This window comes from Hemibagrus wyckioides, linkage group LG06 (assembly GCF_019097595.1).
Source record: "Hemibagrus wyckioides isolate EC202008001 linkage group LG06, SWU_Hwy_1.0, whole genome shotgun sequence".
Classification (NCBI taxonomy): domain Eukaryota; kingdom Metazoa; phylum Chordata; class Actinopteri; order Siluriformes; family Bagridae; genus Hemibagrus; species Hemibagrus wyckioides.
Genome location: NC_080715.1, coordinates 24,172,073 through 24,189,554, shown reverse-complemented (window position 1 = coordinate 24,189,554; position 17,482 = coordinate 24,172,073). Strand labels below are relative to the sequence as shown.

Sequence of the window (17,482 nt, the reverse complement as noted above, 5' to 3'; positions counted from 1 at the left end):
AGGACTGGTCCTTAAAAGCACCTGCAGCTGAGTGAGTAATGTTATATTTGACTCTTATTACAGACCCATGGCATCTACATCCATGTCTTCGTATTCCTAGGCTGTATGATTGGCCTGACGCTGTTTGTAGGGGTTGTAATAGCTAACTTTAATGAAAACAAGGTAAGCAAGCAGATAAAAAAAGCCTTTAAATGGATTTCTGAGTTTGTACTCTGAGTCTGAGTTTGAGTTGATGTGAAGCATTGGTCTAAGTGTATATTTCTGTTTTGTCCATTTGTTCAGGGTACAGCTCTGTTGACAGTGGACCAGAGGAGATGGGAGGACCTGAAAAGCAGGCTAAAGATTGCTCAGCCACTGCACCTTCCCCCACGTCCAGGTCTGTGTCTCTCTCTCTCTCTCTCTCTCTCTCTCTCTCTCTCTCTCTATCTCTCTCTCTTCACCACTAATGAGTTATCCCCGAGCTCTCACTGAGAGTGCTAGAGTGCTTAATCAGCTCTCTTCAGATTCCAGGCACTGAATAAAGTTGAGCACTCATCGTACCTACCTGAAGGCGCACCCCCAAGACAATTACACAACACAACGAGAAGGAAAAATCCCATTTACCTTCAGTGTAGAAGATGCAGATGCTTGCAGCATGCATTCCCATGAGCCCAGTGCACTTTAAAGAGTCGAGTGAGCAAATCCCTGCCGTGTCTCCTCACACTGTGTGTGCTGATTGGTAGCGGAGTTGTTTGCAGGCTCACTGTTATTAAGACGCACTCAGCGACGCCTGTAGCACAGCAGTGCATGGATACACATTGAGTTTTGACTGAAATCAGCATGATCAAATAACGGGGAGACAAGCTGGAGATGTTGACATGGTAAACCAGCACAAATAGACAACAGTGTCTACAAACAAGGAACTAATAATATAACACGACTTCACCACTAATGGTGCTTCTGAATTTTTTTTTATTATTATAATAGATTCAATTCAGAGACACCACACCTCAATTTTCTTTCTTTCTTTAATTACTTTTTTTTTCTTCTTATATATTTAGTTCGAATATGCAGTTGAGTTTTAGATGAGTTGAGAAATATGCTCTGGAAAGAGCTGAAGGGTTGCTGTGGGGATAAAATACATTTTTCTCAGGGTGAGTTAGCCTTTTGGCCGCTGGGAACCAGCAAGAAAACAATAATAAAAATCAATACTTTAGAACTAGTGACACGAACAACATCAATCCTCTGTTCAAGCTTGTGCATGCTGTGTGTCTGGCTTCCTCACCTAGTGACTTGTGAGGAATTCTCTATACACCATACTTCCTAATGCACTGAGAGCCTGGGTGTTACAACTGACAGTATATTTCAAAACAAATCTGAGCTCATGGAACAGGTTGGCTGTGATATTCTCGTGTTCAAGGTGTTCCTGGCATTCATAGCATCTTGTAAAACTCTCTCTCCATTGGCATACAGCTCTATTATGATGTTTGAATTGTTAATCACGTAGGGCCGTATTTAGAGATTTCTGTTTCCAATCAAGTCAAGTCAAGAAAAGCTTTTATTGTCATTTCAACCATATAGCTGATGCAGTACACTGTGAAATGAAGCAACGTTTCTCCAGGACCATTGTGTTACATAAAACAACATAAAGCTACATAAAACAACACAGAACTAAGGACTTAAAGTAAGTTGTCCTCGCTACATAAAGATGCTTGGGCTCTAAAGCACAATTTGAGGCCAATATTAAACGCATAATAAATATATAATATGTATAAAAAGTTACACATATTCAGAGTATGTATGTTTATACAGTGGATATAAATAGTCTACACACTGCTGTTAAAAATGGCTGGATTTTGTAAAGGGAAAAAAAATTAAATCAAGATTATTCATGTCAGAACTTTACATTACAATGTAAAAAATGAAGTGATAAAAAATCAGAAATGTTTTTTAGTGAAAAAATAGTAACCTAGTTGCATAAGTGTGCAAACCCCTAATCTCATAATAAGGAGTTTTTCACACGCTTTAATTCAAAAACATTTTAAGATCCATCAGCTTGTAAAGGCGTATTCTGTGCACAGCCTGCTTCCAATCACATCACAGATTTTTAGTGGGGTTCAGGTCTGGGCTCTGACTAGCTCATTCAGAAACCTCGATCTTCTTTTGGTTGAGCCATTCCTGTGTTAATTTGGATGTATGCTTTGGGTCATGCTGAAAAGTGAAATTCTTTTTCATCTTAATCTTACTACCAGACACTTGAAGGTTCTGCAGTAACATATACAGGTATTTGTAGCTATTCATGATTCCCTGAATAAATGCTCTACTTCTGGCAGAAGAAAAGCAGCCCTAAAGCCTGATGCTGCCACCACCATGTTTTTTTTTTATCTTTAGGAATTTTGAAATTATTAAACATTTTTAGAATTGGTTTCATCAGATCAGTTGCTATTTTATAAGCTGCTGGATGCTCATTATATTAGTATTTTATTTTTCAAGTATCTTTATGCAGTATGTTTCATCGTATTATGTTTGACAGCAATGAAAGAAACTTCTTCTGAGTGCATTTTCTATCCCTGTTTTTTTTTGCTTCATAAAATCATGATGCTTGTGTCTAAAGGCAGTGGTATAAATGCTGCTGTGAACCATGGGAACCACAATTTGCATTCATTTTATTAGTCTGAATATGGAACTTGAGTAATTTTTTTACTGGGTAAACTTTAGGACCCAAGCCACCATATCTGAATATATGACAAGAACATTCCCTTTCAAATAACGCTCACTTTTCTGTGTTTTATGCTCAGACATCAGTATGTAAGTTCAGACATTTCAGTCTACTTTTCCCTTTACAGAAAACGGTGGCCTTCGTGCCAAGATGTATGACATCACACAGCACCCTTTCTTCAAGCGAGGCATAGCAGTGCTGGTCTTAGCCCAGTCTGTGCTCCTGTCTGTTAAGGTGAGAGATCTAAGTCTCCTGACTCTTTATCAAATTCCATTTCACTTTGGATATTGATATTCAGTGTCATTTTTCTGGTGTACATTTCAGTGGGATGTGGAAGACCCAGTGACGGTTCCCCTGGCAACCATGTCTGTAGTTTTTACAATCATCTTCGTTCTAGAGGTAGATTTTACTTTTGGTTATACAACATAGTCTGTGTCAGTAATTGTTGAGGCTGCAGTGCTCAAACAGTGATGTGCTTAACAGGTCACCATGAAGCTGATAGCCATGTCACCGGCTGGTTACTGGCAGAGCAGAAGGAACAGATACGATCTGCTGGTTACGTCGCTCGGCCTCATATGGATCATTCTGCACTTTTCTTTACAGGTATAAAAAACAGGAGTTTATACAAGCATTATAATGTTCTGACTTTGATTCCAGATATAAATCAAAGTAAATATTTGCTGTACATCTGCTTCCTCAGAATGCGTATACCTACATGATGGGCACTTGTGTGATAGTGCTGAGGTTTTTCACCATATGCGGAAAACATGTGAGTAAAATCTCTTATTAGTTATCTTCAGTAAAAAAAATAATAATTTTGTAAAATAATTCAAAACAAAACAGGATGTGTGTGTGTGTTTGTACATGTGTGCATGTGTGTGGGTGTGTTTGTGTATATCTGTATGTACGAGTGCGTGCATGTGCTTACTTGTGTAGGCATGCATATGTATGTGTTCATATGTATGTGTGTGTGTGTAGGTGACTTTGAAGATGCTGCTTCTGACAGTGGTGGTCAGCATGTACAAGAGCTTCTTCATCATAGTGGGCATGTTCTTGCTGCTCCTTTGCTACGCCTTTGCCGGAGTGGTGCTCTTTGGCACTGTCAAATACGGAGAGAACATTAACAGGTACTGAGAAGGCCATGATTAGGCAGCGGCAGCATGCTTTTAATGAGATTTGTAACACTGACACTTCAGTGGAAATGGCAGTCCTGTCTGGTGCTGCTGGGTTTGTCTAAAATGCTGTTGGGTGTTTTGTGTGTCATATCACTTTGAGAATGTGAAATATGAATGCATTATTCTTATTCTTATTCTTATTCTTATTCTTATTCTTATTCTTATTCTTATTCTTATTCTTATTCTTATTCTTATTCTTATTCTTATTTTATTTATGTATTTATTTTCCCCTTATTTTCCTCTTATTCATTTATTTCTCTCTCTCTATCTCTCTTTCATTCTGTCAGGCACGCAAACTTCTCCACTGCAGGGAAGGCCATCACTGTGCTGTTCCGCATCGTCACAGGTGAAGACTGGAATAAGATTATGCATGACTGCATGGTAAGCCAACAGTTATCTCTGTGTGCTCACTCCAGGGTTAAGACCTTGAGATTCTCAGGATCTGTAGAACACCGCAGAGTTGATCATGTGTATAATTTAGCATGAACATAACTTTCATATATTTCATGGTTCTTGATTAGACAGTAAGTGGCAGACCAAATCCTTAGGAAATTCCTTTCAGGTTTGTCCTGCCTTGTGTTCTGGGTTCTCTGTGTTAAGCATGTTTTTACTGGACTGCTTCCACAGGTTCAGCCTCCGTTCTGCACACCAGACAAGCACCGCTACTGGGAGACGGATTGTGGGAACTACGCCGGTGCCCTTATTTACTTCTGCTCGTTCTACGTCATCATCGCCTACATCATGCTGAACCTGCTCGTTGGTACGCTCCATTTCCCCCAAATCAATTTCCTGTCTCATTTCCTTTCCGTCTGGCATTAGCCAAACCTAGCTAATGAAATACAATAACACGCCTCAGTCTCTCCCCGATAGCTAGGGAGTATTATTAGCACCTTTTGTCCTTGAAGTGATAAAGTTTCTTTCTCTTAGTGATAGAATCATCTTTCCTATTTGGGAATATTACAGATTAGGGCTTAGGGGATGTCCCAGCAGAATGAGAATGAGTTTCTGTGTAAATTTGGTACCAGGCCAGCCCTTTGTCTCTGCCCTCCTGGGAGGATGAGTCATGTCTGTGTGATTTTTTTTTCTTTTTCCAATACCTACACTTTCCCCAAGTGCTGCGAATGTAGAGGGATTTGAGAGAGCTCTTCAAACATTAACTGTCCCACTTTTTTCCCCCCGTCTTCCCCCAGCTATCATTGTGGAGAACTTTTCTTTGTTCTACTCCACGGAGGAGGATCAGTTGCTAAGCTACAATGACCTGCGGCACTTTCAGATAATTTGGAACATGGTGGATGACAAGCGAGAGGTAGGCTGGGGATGTTATATTGATTTGAGGTGTGATGTGTCAATGTCAGAGCATACACCCTCTAAGACCAACCCTGAAAATGAGGGCTTTGGAGCCGTTGACATTCTCACCTCTAGAGTAATGGTACAGTAGAGGAGGAGCTGGTGTCTTCATTAGCAGACTCGTTGAACGTGAGAGAGAAAGAGGTATGGATGAACTGAGCTGCTATAGGAGCTGACAGGTTTGTGATTAGTATATAACACTGCCAGTAATGAACAAGCTAGCTGTTCTTTGGTATAACAGAATATACATAGAACAAAAAGACATGAAACTTTGTTGTAGAAGTTAGAAGGTTTGGTCTGGAGTGGGGTTAGTACACTGTAATTGTGCATCCTTTGAGTTTATCTAGGACCAGTGTGCCAGTTTGTTCTGCAATATTGGTGACACCTTGTGCAATGAGGTGAAGCAAAAACATGTGTTGCTCTGTTGGTCAGGGCGTCATTCCCACCTCCAGGGTGAAGTTTCTGCTGCGACTGCTCAGGGGCCGGCTGGAGGTGGATCTGGACAAAGACAAGCTGCTCTTTAAGCACATGTGCTATGAGATGGAGCGACTGCACAGTGGTGGAGATGTTACCTTCCATGATGTGCTGAGGTAGGCATCCACTAGGAGAAGTCACTGGGTTTTATTTATTTATTGGATATACAGTATGCTTTAATTAAATGTCAAAGAATAAAAGCTTGATTTATTTTAAATCCATGTTAAACAACTCTTGTTTTTCTTTTTGTATTTGTCCGAATAACTTCTGATATTTATGCCCATTGTAGATTCTCTTGAAGTTCTCTTAAACTTTACCCCCGCCTTTCCTTTCCTTTCCTTTCCTTTCCTTTCCTTTCCTTTCCTTTCCTTTCCTTTCCTTTCCTTTCCTTTCCTTTCCTTTCCTTTCCTTTCCTTTCCCTTCCCTTCCCTTCCCTTCCCTTCCTTCCCTAATCTTCCCTTCACTTTCCTTTCCTTTTTCTTCTCTTCTCTTCCCTTCCCTTCCCTTCCCTAATCTTCCCTTCACTTCCCTTTCCTTTCCTTCCTTTCCTCTCCCTTCCCTTCCCTTCCCTTCCCTTCCCTTCCCTTCCCTTCCCTTCCCTTCCCTTCCTTCCCTAATCTTCCCTTCACTTTCCTTTCCCTTCCATTCCCTTCCCTTCCCTTCCCTTCCCTAATCTTCCCTTCACTTTTCTTTCCCTTCCCTTCCCTTCCCTAATCTTCCCTTCACTTTCCTTTCCCTTCCCTTCCCTTCCCTTCCTTCCCTAATCTTCCCTAATCTTCCCTTCACTTTCCTTCCCTTCCCTTCCCTTCCCTTCCCTTCCCTTCCCTTCCCTTCCCTTCCCTAATCTTCCCTTCACTTTCCTTTCCTTTCCTTTCCCTTCCCTTCCCTTCCCCCCCCTTCCCTTCCCTTCCCTTCCCTTCCATTCCATTCCTTCCATTCCATTCCATTCCATTCCATTCCATTCCATCCCTTCCTTCATTCCATTCCCTAATCTTCCCTTCACTTTCCTTTCCTTCCCTTCCCTAATCTTCCCTTCACTTCCCTTTCCTTTCCTTCCCTTCCTTTCCTCTCCCTTCCCTTCCCTTCCTTCCCTAATCTTCCCTTTCCTTTCCTTTCCTTTCCTTTCCTTTCCTTTCCTTTCCTTTCCTTTCCTTTCCTTTCCTTTCCTTTCCTTTCCTTTCCCTTCCCTTCCCTTCCCTTCCCTTCCTTTCCTAATCTTCCCTTCACTTTCCTTTCCTTTCCCTTCCCTTCCCTTCCCTTCCCTTCCCTTCCCTTCCTTCCTTTCCTTCCCTAATCTTCCCTTCACTTTCCTTTCCTTCCCTTCCCTAATCTTCCCTTCACTTCCCTTTCCTTTCCTTCCCTTCCTTTCCTCTCCCTTCCCTTCCCTTCCTTCCCTAATCTTCCCTTTCCTTTCCTTTCCTTTCCTTTCCTTTCCTTTCCTTTCCCTTCCCTTCCCTTCCCTTCCCTTCCTTTCCTAATCTTCCCTTCACTTTCCTTTCCTTTCCCTTCCCTTCCCTTCCCTTCCCTTCCCTTCCCTTCCCTTCCCTTCCCTTCCCTTCCCTTCCTTCCCTAATCTTCCCTTCACTTTCCTTTCCTTTCCTTTCCTTTCCTTTCCTTTCCCTTCCCTTCCCTAATCTTCCCTTCACTTCACTTCCCTTTCCTTTGCTTCCCTTCCTTTCCTCTCCCTTCCCTTCCCTTCCCTTCCCTAATCTTCCCTTCACTTCCCTTTCCTTTCCTCCATTCCCTTCCCTTCCTTTCCTTTCCTTTCCTTTCCTTTCCTTTCCTTTCCTTTCCTTTCCTTTCCTTTCCTTTCCTTTCCTTTCCTTTCCTTTCCTTTCCTTTCCTTTCCTTTCCTTTCCTTTCCTTTCCTTTCCTTTCCTTTCCTTTCCCTTCCCTTCCCTTCCCTTCCCTTCCCTTCCCTTCCCTTCCCTTCCCTTCTTGCACTCATGCCCCTGTCACCTTTCCTCCACATTAAAATTGAATTTGTACCTTGGTAATGATAATATAAATTTGTTTTTGTTTTTTTCACAAACATTATTATCTAAATGCATCATTTTCATTTTTTATTTTCATTTTAATGAAAATAAAAATTATTCCTTTAAGGACTAAACCGTGTGATATTGATAATTTCATCTCATACTGCTGTAAGGATTTGTGTTTAGCTAAACCGTGTGTCTGTCAGCATGCTGTCATACCGCTCAGTGGACATCAGGAAGAGTCTGCAGCTGGAAGAGTTGCTGGCACGAGAACAGTTGGAGTACACCATTGAAGAAGAGGTGGCCAAGCAGACCATCCGCATGTGGCTGAAGAAGTGCCTCAAGCGCATCCGAGCTGTAAGTCACAAACACACAACACACAGTTTATTGTCTAACAAAGGTTGTGTATGGGTACTTTATTGGCGCCTCAAGTGTACCTTCAGTGGTACAACAGTGACCTTTAGTAACAGTGACCTTTTGTACTTTAAATGAGTTTTAGGAGTCTACTACATTCTCATAGTATCATAATTATGATACTAAACATACACTTCTGGTCCCAGCCCCCTCATTTTACCCTGAAATTTCCTTTTACATGCAGTATTTTAAGTTGTTACCATAACACATGTAACCCTTAATACTTGGTGGAGTAATAATATACTAGACTCAGTCATTCAGTGCATTTGACATTAAAGAAACAAACAGGATTTTCTTCTTCAGTTCACATATTCAATCCAAGACAATCCAAGACAGGCATGAGCTACATGCAGATGATTGGCATTATGTTATTATGTATATTGCCATAATTCTGAGTGGTGAATTGGGTTCCCTGGTTTCCTCCCAAAAGGAGGTGAAATTAAATGAAAATGAATGTTTGAGTGAGTGAATGTGAAGCTCAGAAAATCAACTTAAGTCGCTACAGATTTATGTCCATAGTTATTGACAACTTTTGAAGTGAACTCGCTCTAAATACAGCACATAGGAAATATTTGAGTCAAATAACTGACATCTAAGAAACTCTATTGTTCTCTGTTGCCGTTAGCGTTCCCATTTTTTCCTGGTATAAATATAAAGTTGTATTATGTGTTAAATTGCTTTACTGTCAACAAAAGGAAAAACAAAAAGCAGTGAGAGAGACAGATGTTGACATGCATTAATCAGGTTATGGACAGTTCAGTATAAGATTCATGTTAATGACGTGTATCACACTGTTCCTGTTTTCTTCCCTCAGAAGCAGCAGCAGTCATGCAGCATCATCCTGAGTCTGCGTGAGAGTCAAAAGCAGGACCTACGTCGCCTGCTCAACCCACCCAGTATTGAAACTACTGTGCCTAGTGACGAAGCCAACGCCAACAACCAGGACAACCCCACACAGCCTGAGGTACCCAACTTATACTCACACATGGACTCACACACTACACATCATTCTGAGCAAAACGTGTACAATTTAATGGCTTTACCTGGTGCCATTTCCCAGCAGAACAGTGGTTTGCAGACTCTGCTGAGCCCCACTCTGTCAGACCGCAGCAGCTACAGACAAGACTCTGCAGATCGGCCCCAGAGGAAGCTGGGGCAGTGGAGACTACCCACAGGTTAGCACCCCACACGAAGGATCCATCAGTTACTTCTCTTATTGGTGTGCGGTGGTATTGTATGGATTACCAAAAAAACACAAATTTCAATAATTTTTCCTGTATGAGAAAAGAAACTCAATTATGAAACAATAAAGAATGTCCAAGTAGACTTACTGGACTTACAGCTATATAATGCAAATCCAACAACCATTTCACAACAGACAAAAGAGCACATTCTAGGTACTAATAAAGAGCCTGTATCTTTTGATTGAAGCAAGTATAGATGATCATAAACAAAGTTATTCATTTCAATTTGATGGTCACTTAGAGGGCAATAAAACATTAATTTGTACACATTTGTACACATGTAGCACATGAGCTTCAGAAATAATAATTGGCAAAAATGTGTCCACCTTCCATCTGACCTGCAAAAGCTGAAAAATCTCATTATGCAGTTTAATATAAGCATTTATGTCATAGATTTTCCAGCACTGCTTTATAGAATATTTATGCATTGTTAACAATGTGTTATAAAGACCGTATGTAGGTACCCATTGTAAAAAGTGTTACCAACTATATAATTCTAAAATTTTAATAAATAATTCTGTCTGCTTCTTTAATGCTTCTTTTAGAAGTGTATTTGTAATAAACGGTTTTTATATTTATATTTTTTATAAGTTATATATTTACTATATTTATATTTATTTTTATATTTATATTTATATTTATATTATAAGTATATTTTAGTATACAGGGAAATGTATCAAAATAACTTGTTCCTGATAATTAGGTAAAAACCTTCTAGAGTGTTCTTTTAATGCTGAAAGGGATAAAAATAAATCTAATTCTGCACAAGTTAATTACAAATTTCTGAATTTTAAAATGCACACAGCATGAAGGTTATGTCTTTGTGTTTCTCTGCGAGTCGTGCTGAATGATGTGCTTGCTGTCTCCTTCAGGACGCACCAGTGTGAAGTCCATGGTGTGCAAGATGAACCCAGTAAACGACGAGGCTTCCTCAGGCTCGGAGGTTAAAAAGTGGTGGACTCGACAGTTGACAGTGGAGAGTGACGAGAGTGGTGATGACCTCATTGATATTTGAGGGACCATAGGTTCAAGCGTATACACACTCTTAAGCACCATAGCAAATGCTGTCAGGAAGGGCTCTTTGTGCTTGTTCCCCGACTTTAACTCTTTGTCAGAGTAATGTCCAATAAAGGCCTGTTAAACAAAGTGTTGGCTACAGATGGGGGAAGATATATGCATTTGAAAATGCTTAAAATATGCATTGTTAAAGTATGCAAATGTGAAGAGAAATCTGTATTTTATTCAAAATGTGTTTACTTTTCTTTTCTTTTTTTCGATTGGCTTCCCAGAAACTTGGTTCCAAGGCCATTTTGAAAGCAAGCTTCCATCTGTGGTTTAATAGCGGTCCATAAAAGACCCAGTCACCTTTATGTATTATGAATTCATCACCATTACCGCTGAATGAAATGTGTATCGATTTATACTCATCGTAGTTTATTACCTGACGGGTCTTTATTTATTTATTTATTTAGTTTTTTTTTAAAGCAAGCCATTCTTGCTCGGCTGCACCTGAGAACATCTAGTTATTGGAGGAAGACCTCTGTAAGCTTTAGTGTTAGGAATGTAGCCACACAAAGAGTAGATAGTGTGAGCCCTCAGGAAATGTAACAGAATTGTAATTTGAGACCCAAATGCAAAGAGAGTTTTAGTGCCAATATGTGTTCTTCTATGTCTACAGTCATACAGAATTGCTCTGTCTCTGTTTTGTCTTTGTGCCAATGTTTTTCTTCTTTACATGATCTCCAAGGTTGATCATGAGTTGCTGCATTTCTAAATGTCTCGTCATGTGTATCTGCCGTTGTGGTACAGTGAGCGTCTGTCTTCAAACTGAAGACCAGACAGTGAATGTACCTGTGTGTGTCCAGGCTATCTGTACAAAATCTAACTAATCATAGTATTACAAAAATGAATATTAAGTTATTTAATATATAAAATAAGCATATCATAAATCTATTTTGTAAAAGCAAGCAGTTTATAGATATACTGTGATTTTAAATGATGAATAATAAAGCTTGATAATAATATGGTGTTCTGTAGCAATGGTACTTTCATTTCCTCTTTCATAATTGATCAGAGACAAAGGTTAAAAATTTCTTTATTCATGGTCAACATTTGATTAATTGTTTACAGTAACTGCTCTTTGATTTATATATATATATATATATATATATATATATATATATATATATATATATATATATATATATATATAAAAAATAATAATTGTGTTATAGGTGTTTATTATATATATGCTCACGGTTTATTAAATGCAAAAGAAAGGGGAGAAATGACTGAACCACATTAATGACCTCATTTTACAAGTGTTTCTTAAAGAGGTAGTCTAAAGTTCTGCAACATGTGTTAATTTTTGTTTCACCAAAGAAGCAAAAGTACCGAGTGCAAATGTGCATAACGTCCACTGACAGTTTGTGTTAGCTGAGCAAAGAGTCCGTCATGTTCTATGAAATTCTTCCTTCATTCCAATGAATGAATAAATGAATACATTTTCCACAGTGCTAGGTCCACAGCTCCACAGGCATGATGCCCTCTTTAGAGTTCAAGGAAGGGAAAAGGTTTTCCTCAGACAGGAAATAGAAAGGGAACTGCACCAGGAAGCCACGGACTTTCTTCAGTTCAGCGCAGGCCTGGATGGGGTCATCGGTGGCCATGCAGGAGCGGGACATGTACTCCTTCAGGATCTTATAATTCAGTACTGCGTCCGTGGGTAAGCACCGGAAAACCTGCTCACACAACATTCCCACAATGTGTAAGGAACTCACCACCACACAGTGCTAATAATACAGGGCCATATTTATAGGTGAACATATTCACCTGGCACTTAATACCAAAATTGTGCGTATCAGTGCTCAGACCTCAGACATAGCTGAGCACTTGTAGGTTATTCGGTTAAAAAGAGCTTGCTGAATACAGAGGTGTGTGTCAGATGGAGTTCTGTCCTTGAGCCAATTTTTCAAGCCTGACATCATCTCAATTGAGTAGCAGAATAAAGTCCAACACCAGTTTGTTTGAAGATTTCATGTGATCATAATATTTCAGTTTGACCAATTTCAATTACAATTTAAATGTGGAATGGTATTTAAGGGAAATATTAAATATACAGAGTAAACATTATACAATAATTAATCAAATGAATTATTCCTCTAGGGGCCACATTTTGTATTTGATGTGTACAGAGAAGCTTGAAAGAGACAGTAATGTTTACAATTAGATATGGTACTGATCTGATATCCCCATACATATCCAGCAAAAAAATGGATATTGGAAGAAACATTTTTTTGATCCTATCATTTAACAAATGAAAAAATTATGAGACTTGATTGATTTGTTAGGATTGATTTTCACTTTTTTAAATTTATTATATTTGCAAAGAATGTGATTTGGGGTGGAAATTTTGTTAGTTGTGTTTGAGCTATATATTTTTAAGGCTTACTAGTTCTGCTCAAAAAAATGAAAGGAACACTTTTTAATCAGAGTATAGCATCAAGTCAATTAAACTCCCGGGATATTGATCTGGTCAGTTAAATAGCAGAGAGGGTTATTCATCAGTTTCAGCTGCTTTGGTGTTAATGAAATTAACAACAGGTGCACTAGATGGGCAACAATGAGACGACCCCCAAAACAGGAAAGGTTTTACAGGTGGAGGCCACTGACATTTTTTTCCCTACTCATCATTTTTGTCTGTTTTTCACTAGTTTTGCATTTGGCTATGGTCAGTATCACTACTGGTAGCATGAGGTGATACGTGGAGCCTACAGAGGTTGCACAAGCAGTCCAGTTCCTCCAGAATGGCACATCAATACGTGCCATTGACAGAAGATTTGCTGTGTCTCCCAGCACAGTCCCAAGAGTAGTCAGTTACTCTGGACAGGGCCATAGAAGGTCCTTAACCCATCAGCAGGACCGGTGTCTGCTCCTTTGTGCAAGGAAGAATGGAATGAGCACTACAAAATGACCTTCAGCAGGCCGCTGATGCGAATGTCTCTGACCAAACAGTCAAAACTTCATGAGGGTGGCTTGAGGGCCCAACATCTGCTAGTGGGCTCTGTGCTCACTGCCTGGCACCGTGGAGCTCGATTGGCATTTGCCATTGAACACCAGATTTGGGAGGTCCGCCACTGGCACCCTGTGCTTTTCACAGATGAGAGCAGATTCATCCTGAGCACATGTGACAGACGTGAAAGGGTCTAGAGAAGCCATGGAGATGCCTATGCTGCCTGTAACATCATTCACAGTTTGGTGGTGGGTCAGTGATGGTCTGGGGAGACATATACATGGAGGGATGCACAGACCTCTACAGGTTAGAGAATGGCACCCTGACTGCCATTAGGTATCGGGATGAAATCCTTGGACCCATTGTCAGACCCTACACTGGTGCAATGGGTCCTGGGTTCCTCCTGGTGCATGACAATGCCTGGCCTCATGTGGCGAGAGTATGCAGGTAGTTCCTGGAGGATGAAGGAATTGATACCCCCATGCTTTCCTGACCTAAATCCAATAGAACACCTCTGGAACATTATGTTTCGGGCCATCCGACACCACCAGGTTGCACTTCAGACTGTCCAGGAGCTCAGCAATGCCCTGGTCCAGATCTGGGAGGAAATACCCCAGGACACTATCCGTCATCTCATTAGGAGCATGCCCCAATGTTGTCAGGCATGCATACAAGCATGTGGGGGCCATACAAACTACTGAGTACCATTTTGCTGCAATGAAATTTCAGGAAAATGGACTCGTCTGCTGCATCATTTTTTCACTTATATTTCCAGGGAGTCTTTGAATTCAGCCCTCTGTAGGTTGATAATTTTCTTTTCCATCAAACAATGTGGCATACTTTCATTCCTAACACATTACCCAGTCCATATCAGTATAGATATCCAGAATGATATTTTTCCCCATTGAGATCTTAATTTTTTTTGAGCAGTATATATATATAAATATATATATATATATATATATATATATATATATATGTACACACACTACCAGTCAAAAGTTTGGACACATCTTCTAATTACATGGTCTTTCCTGATGTTTATTTCTTTCTACATTGTAAAATGCTGAAGGCGGCCGAAATACACAATAATCTCGTTTGAACAGTTGATATTGAGATATGTCTGCTACTGATACTCTCTAAATGAACTTCTCCTCTGCAGCAGAGGTAAGTTTTGGTCTTGCTTTACTGGGATGGTCTTCATGTGAGCCAGTTTAATCATGGTCCTTGATGGGTTTTGCAAATGCACTTGACAATACTGTTCTTGCAAGAACTATTCCAGAACACCTGACCTTCGTGTCTTAAAATAACAACTGACTGTTTTTTGTTGTCATTACTTATGGATTACTTAAGTCCATGTGTGTTATTTCATAGTTTTGAAATCTCCAGTATTGTTCTAGAATGTAGAAAATAAATCCCTAAACAAAAAACATTGAATTAAAAGGTGTGTCCAAACCTTTGACTGGTAGTGTATATATATGTGTGTGTGAATTGATATCAGCTGATACTCAAGGTTTCGTTATAAATATCAGTATCAGGAAAGAAAAAGTGGTGTCGAGCCATCTCTTCTTACACAAAATAATAAATACAATAAAATTAGGAACTGCATTTAGGCCTACTTCAAATGAGCCGATACTTCAACAGATGGCTTCTTGATCAAACGGAACAAATTACCCCAAACATGGTGCAATTCATTCTCAAAATAGCACAATATAAGTACATCTATCCATCCATCCATCCATCCATCCATCCATCCATCCATTTTCTTCCACTTAGCTGAGTTGATTATTGTGATTGTTACAACTTTTTATTATGTTTTATTTTATTATTTAGAAATATAAATAAATCAATAAGCAAATATTGATTATTTTATTATTTATTATTATGATTATGTCCATTATGAACTGTTGGTTAATTACATAATAGATAATGCTGACATCACCTAATAAAGACCTGTCTCATTATATATCCTGATTCAAGCACTGGAGCGAGATGCATTACTGAGCAGCGTTTTAAGTAGAAGTAACAGCTGGATCAGTTATCTAATTTTACCTCATTGATGAGAGTGGGCCTGTTCTAATACTGAACTAGTGCTCTTACCCATCACTCTATCCACAGTTTTAGTTACCTTGTCATAAAAACTGGCATTTTTGGCTGCGGTCACCATCCAGATCTCCTTATAGAACCTGTCACTGATAGGATCACTGATATCCACGCTGTAGTCTCCCAGCAGTCCAAGCACAAGCCTATCACATATAGATGAGATCATATATCATCTATAAGAATAAATATAATTATCTCAGAATATCTCATCACAACCATTTTCAGCTGAAAACCTGCTCTATATCAATATAAATATGTAAATAACTGTATGTGTGACCAAATATGTTTTATTATTAAAAAGTAAGATTGAATGCACTGCTCACCTGAAGCACTCTATGCGTAGGGACAGAGCAAACCTGCCAGCCTGGTAGCTCTCACCATCCATGAGCGAGTCCTGGATCTCCATGTCCTCCACCACTACAGCCATTTCGCTGTCTCTCTTCCCCAGCATGCTCCTGTCATTGATATTAGCAGAACCTGCACAAAACCACACATTCATAAGAACAAATTTTTATATTTCAATGATCTGTGGATACGCGGCATTCGTGAATGATATCTCTTTGGTTCTGCTGCCATCTTGTGGTCTTCCTTGCAAATTCTGCTTAGTGCTGAGGGGCCAAACTGTGCAGGTTCTGTGTAATAATTACCCTGACCTTTGCAGTGGATCTGCTCACAATGGCCACCTCACTTGCAGCCCTGGAAGCAATATAATTAGGCAAATATGCCATAGATAGCATATATATATATATATATATATATATATATATATATATATATATATATATATATATGTGTGTGTGTGTGTGTGTGTGTGTGTGTGTGTGCTTGTTGGGGTGCATGTATTATTTGTCAGCAGCGTGACTGACCGATAATGACAGTACAGTCATCCACGATCATGAGCTTGCTGTGCACATAGATGAGCTCAGTAACCAGACGACCATCCAGATCAGCATGAGTGCGTAATCCACAGAAAGAGATGTAGTTGATCCAGCAGTCAGCCACTACACACACACACACACACACACACACATTACACTATGTAACACGATTTTTGTTCCTGGGTAGTGAATGACATTTTCCAGTTACTCCTGATGGAAAATGATAACCATTAAGCCCCTTGAAGTTTGAGTTTGGGCTTTTAAGAGAACGAAAACCTCAAAATTAGCCCATTTTACTAAAAAAACTGCCCAAAACTAACCCAAACTTTCATGGCTAAGAGGGTCCCTTTATTTGGGTTATACAGAATGGGGAACTTCTTTCATTATATTCAGTGTATATTGAACATTCACCTTCAGTAATTTAGCCATGACTTTTCCAATTAATTATGAATTGTTCAGTTATATCTATGAATCTCATTAATATAGAAACTGTATTATATACAGTATACATGCATATGGGCAAAAGTCTTACACACATGTAAAGTAATGCTGTAAAATGAAAACAAAATGTTTGCAAGCATTTAAATAAATTTCCAGAATAAAAAACAAATAAACAAACAAACAAACCGAAAAAAAGAACAGTAATATTAAGCAGTAAAAAAAAAACCATCTGTGTTTAAACTGCATTCCCAGACTGTGAAGAATTTCTTTAACTACTAATTTCTTCTACAATTTTAAAAAACAATCAAACAAACAAACAAATGAACAAATAAAAAAATAAAAAAATAAATAAATCTTTCCCCCCTAAATTACTATAAACTATAAATTAAATGTAGCTCACCTATATTCTGGGTAAATAATTATCAGTACTGTCAGATTATATTAACTAATCTGTTTTATTTTTACTCTAACACTGCTAGAGAATTTTTTTTGTTGTTTTGTTGCTAGAGCTGTTTTTCCTCATACTTTTAATGACACCTTAATGGAAATGATAACAAATTAGCACAGTATACAGTATGCAGCAGTATATACAGTGCATACAGCCCTCTGTGTATTCCTGACACATATCTATTGTAACTTTGACCAGGATAACGCATTAAGTGAATAAGAATGAATAAATAAATTCAAATATGCCCCAATGGGTGACAAATTAAATGGAAA

The 17,482-nt window shown here is 39.1% G+C and overlaps 2 protein-coding genes across 6 annotated transcripts in view; one reads left to right on the top strand and one right to left on the bottom strand.

Moving 5' to 3' along the window:
* nalcn (sodium leak channel, non-selective) overlaps positions 1-11,355 on the top strand; it is an 85,681-nt gene extending 74,326 nt beyond the window's left edge. For 3 of the 5 annotated variants that reach the window (XM_058393574.1, XM_058393572.1, XM_058393570.1), the window contains 15 exons: positions 64-162; positions 283-376; positions 2,826-2,932; positions 3,023-3,097; positions 3,182-3,301; positions 3,399-3,467; positions 3,677-3,825; positions 4,161-4,254; positions 4,501-4,633; positions 5,064-5,179; positions 5,653-5,810; positions 7,877-8,027; positions 8,899-9,048; positions 9,145-9,259; positions 10,201-11,355. In XM_058393574.1, coding sequence (XP_058249557.1) covers positions 64-162; positions 283-376; positions 2,826-2,932; positions 3,023-3,097; positions 3,182-3,301; positions 3,399-3,467; positions 3,677-3,825; positions 4,161-4,254; positions 4,501-4,633; positions 5,064-5,179; positions 5,653-5,810; positions 7,877-8,027; positions 8,899-9,048; positions 9,145-9,259; positions 10,201-10,343 — 1,773 coding nt within the window. In that variant the 3' untranslated portion in view covers positions 10,344-11,355. The remainder of the gene's footprint in view (positions 1-63; positions 163-282; positions 377-2,825; positions 2,933-3,022; positions 3,098-3,181; positions 3,302-3,398; positions 3,468-3,676; positions 3,826-4,160; positions 4,255-4,500; positions 4,634-5,063; positions 5,180-5,652; positions 5,811-7,876; positions 8,028-8,898; positions 9,049-9,144; positions 9,260-10,200) is intronic. The other 2 variants (XM_058393573.1, XM_058393571.1) reach the window with 1 other exon arrangement.
* Positions 11,356-11,559: 204 nt separating this feature from the next.
* The window catches only part of si:ch211-168k14.2 (phospholipase D1), a 27,006-nt gene continuing 21,083 nt past the window's right edge, over positions 11,560-17,482 (bottom strand). The window contains exons 24-27 of the mRNA XM_058391316.1: positions 16,310-16,444; positions 15,767-15,920; positions 15,469-15,586; positions 11,560-12,069 (exon numbers count right to left, since the gene is read on the bottom strand). Of these exons, the coding sequence (XP_058247299.1) occupies positions 11,845-12,069; positions 15,469-15,586; positions 15,767-15,920; positions 16,310-16,444 (632 nt within the window). The 3' untranslated portion in view covers positions 11,560-11,844. The remainder of the gene's footprint in view (positions 12,070-15,468; positions 15,587-15,766; positions 15,921-16,309; positions 16,445-17,482) is intronic.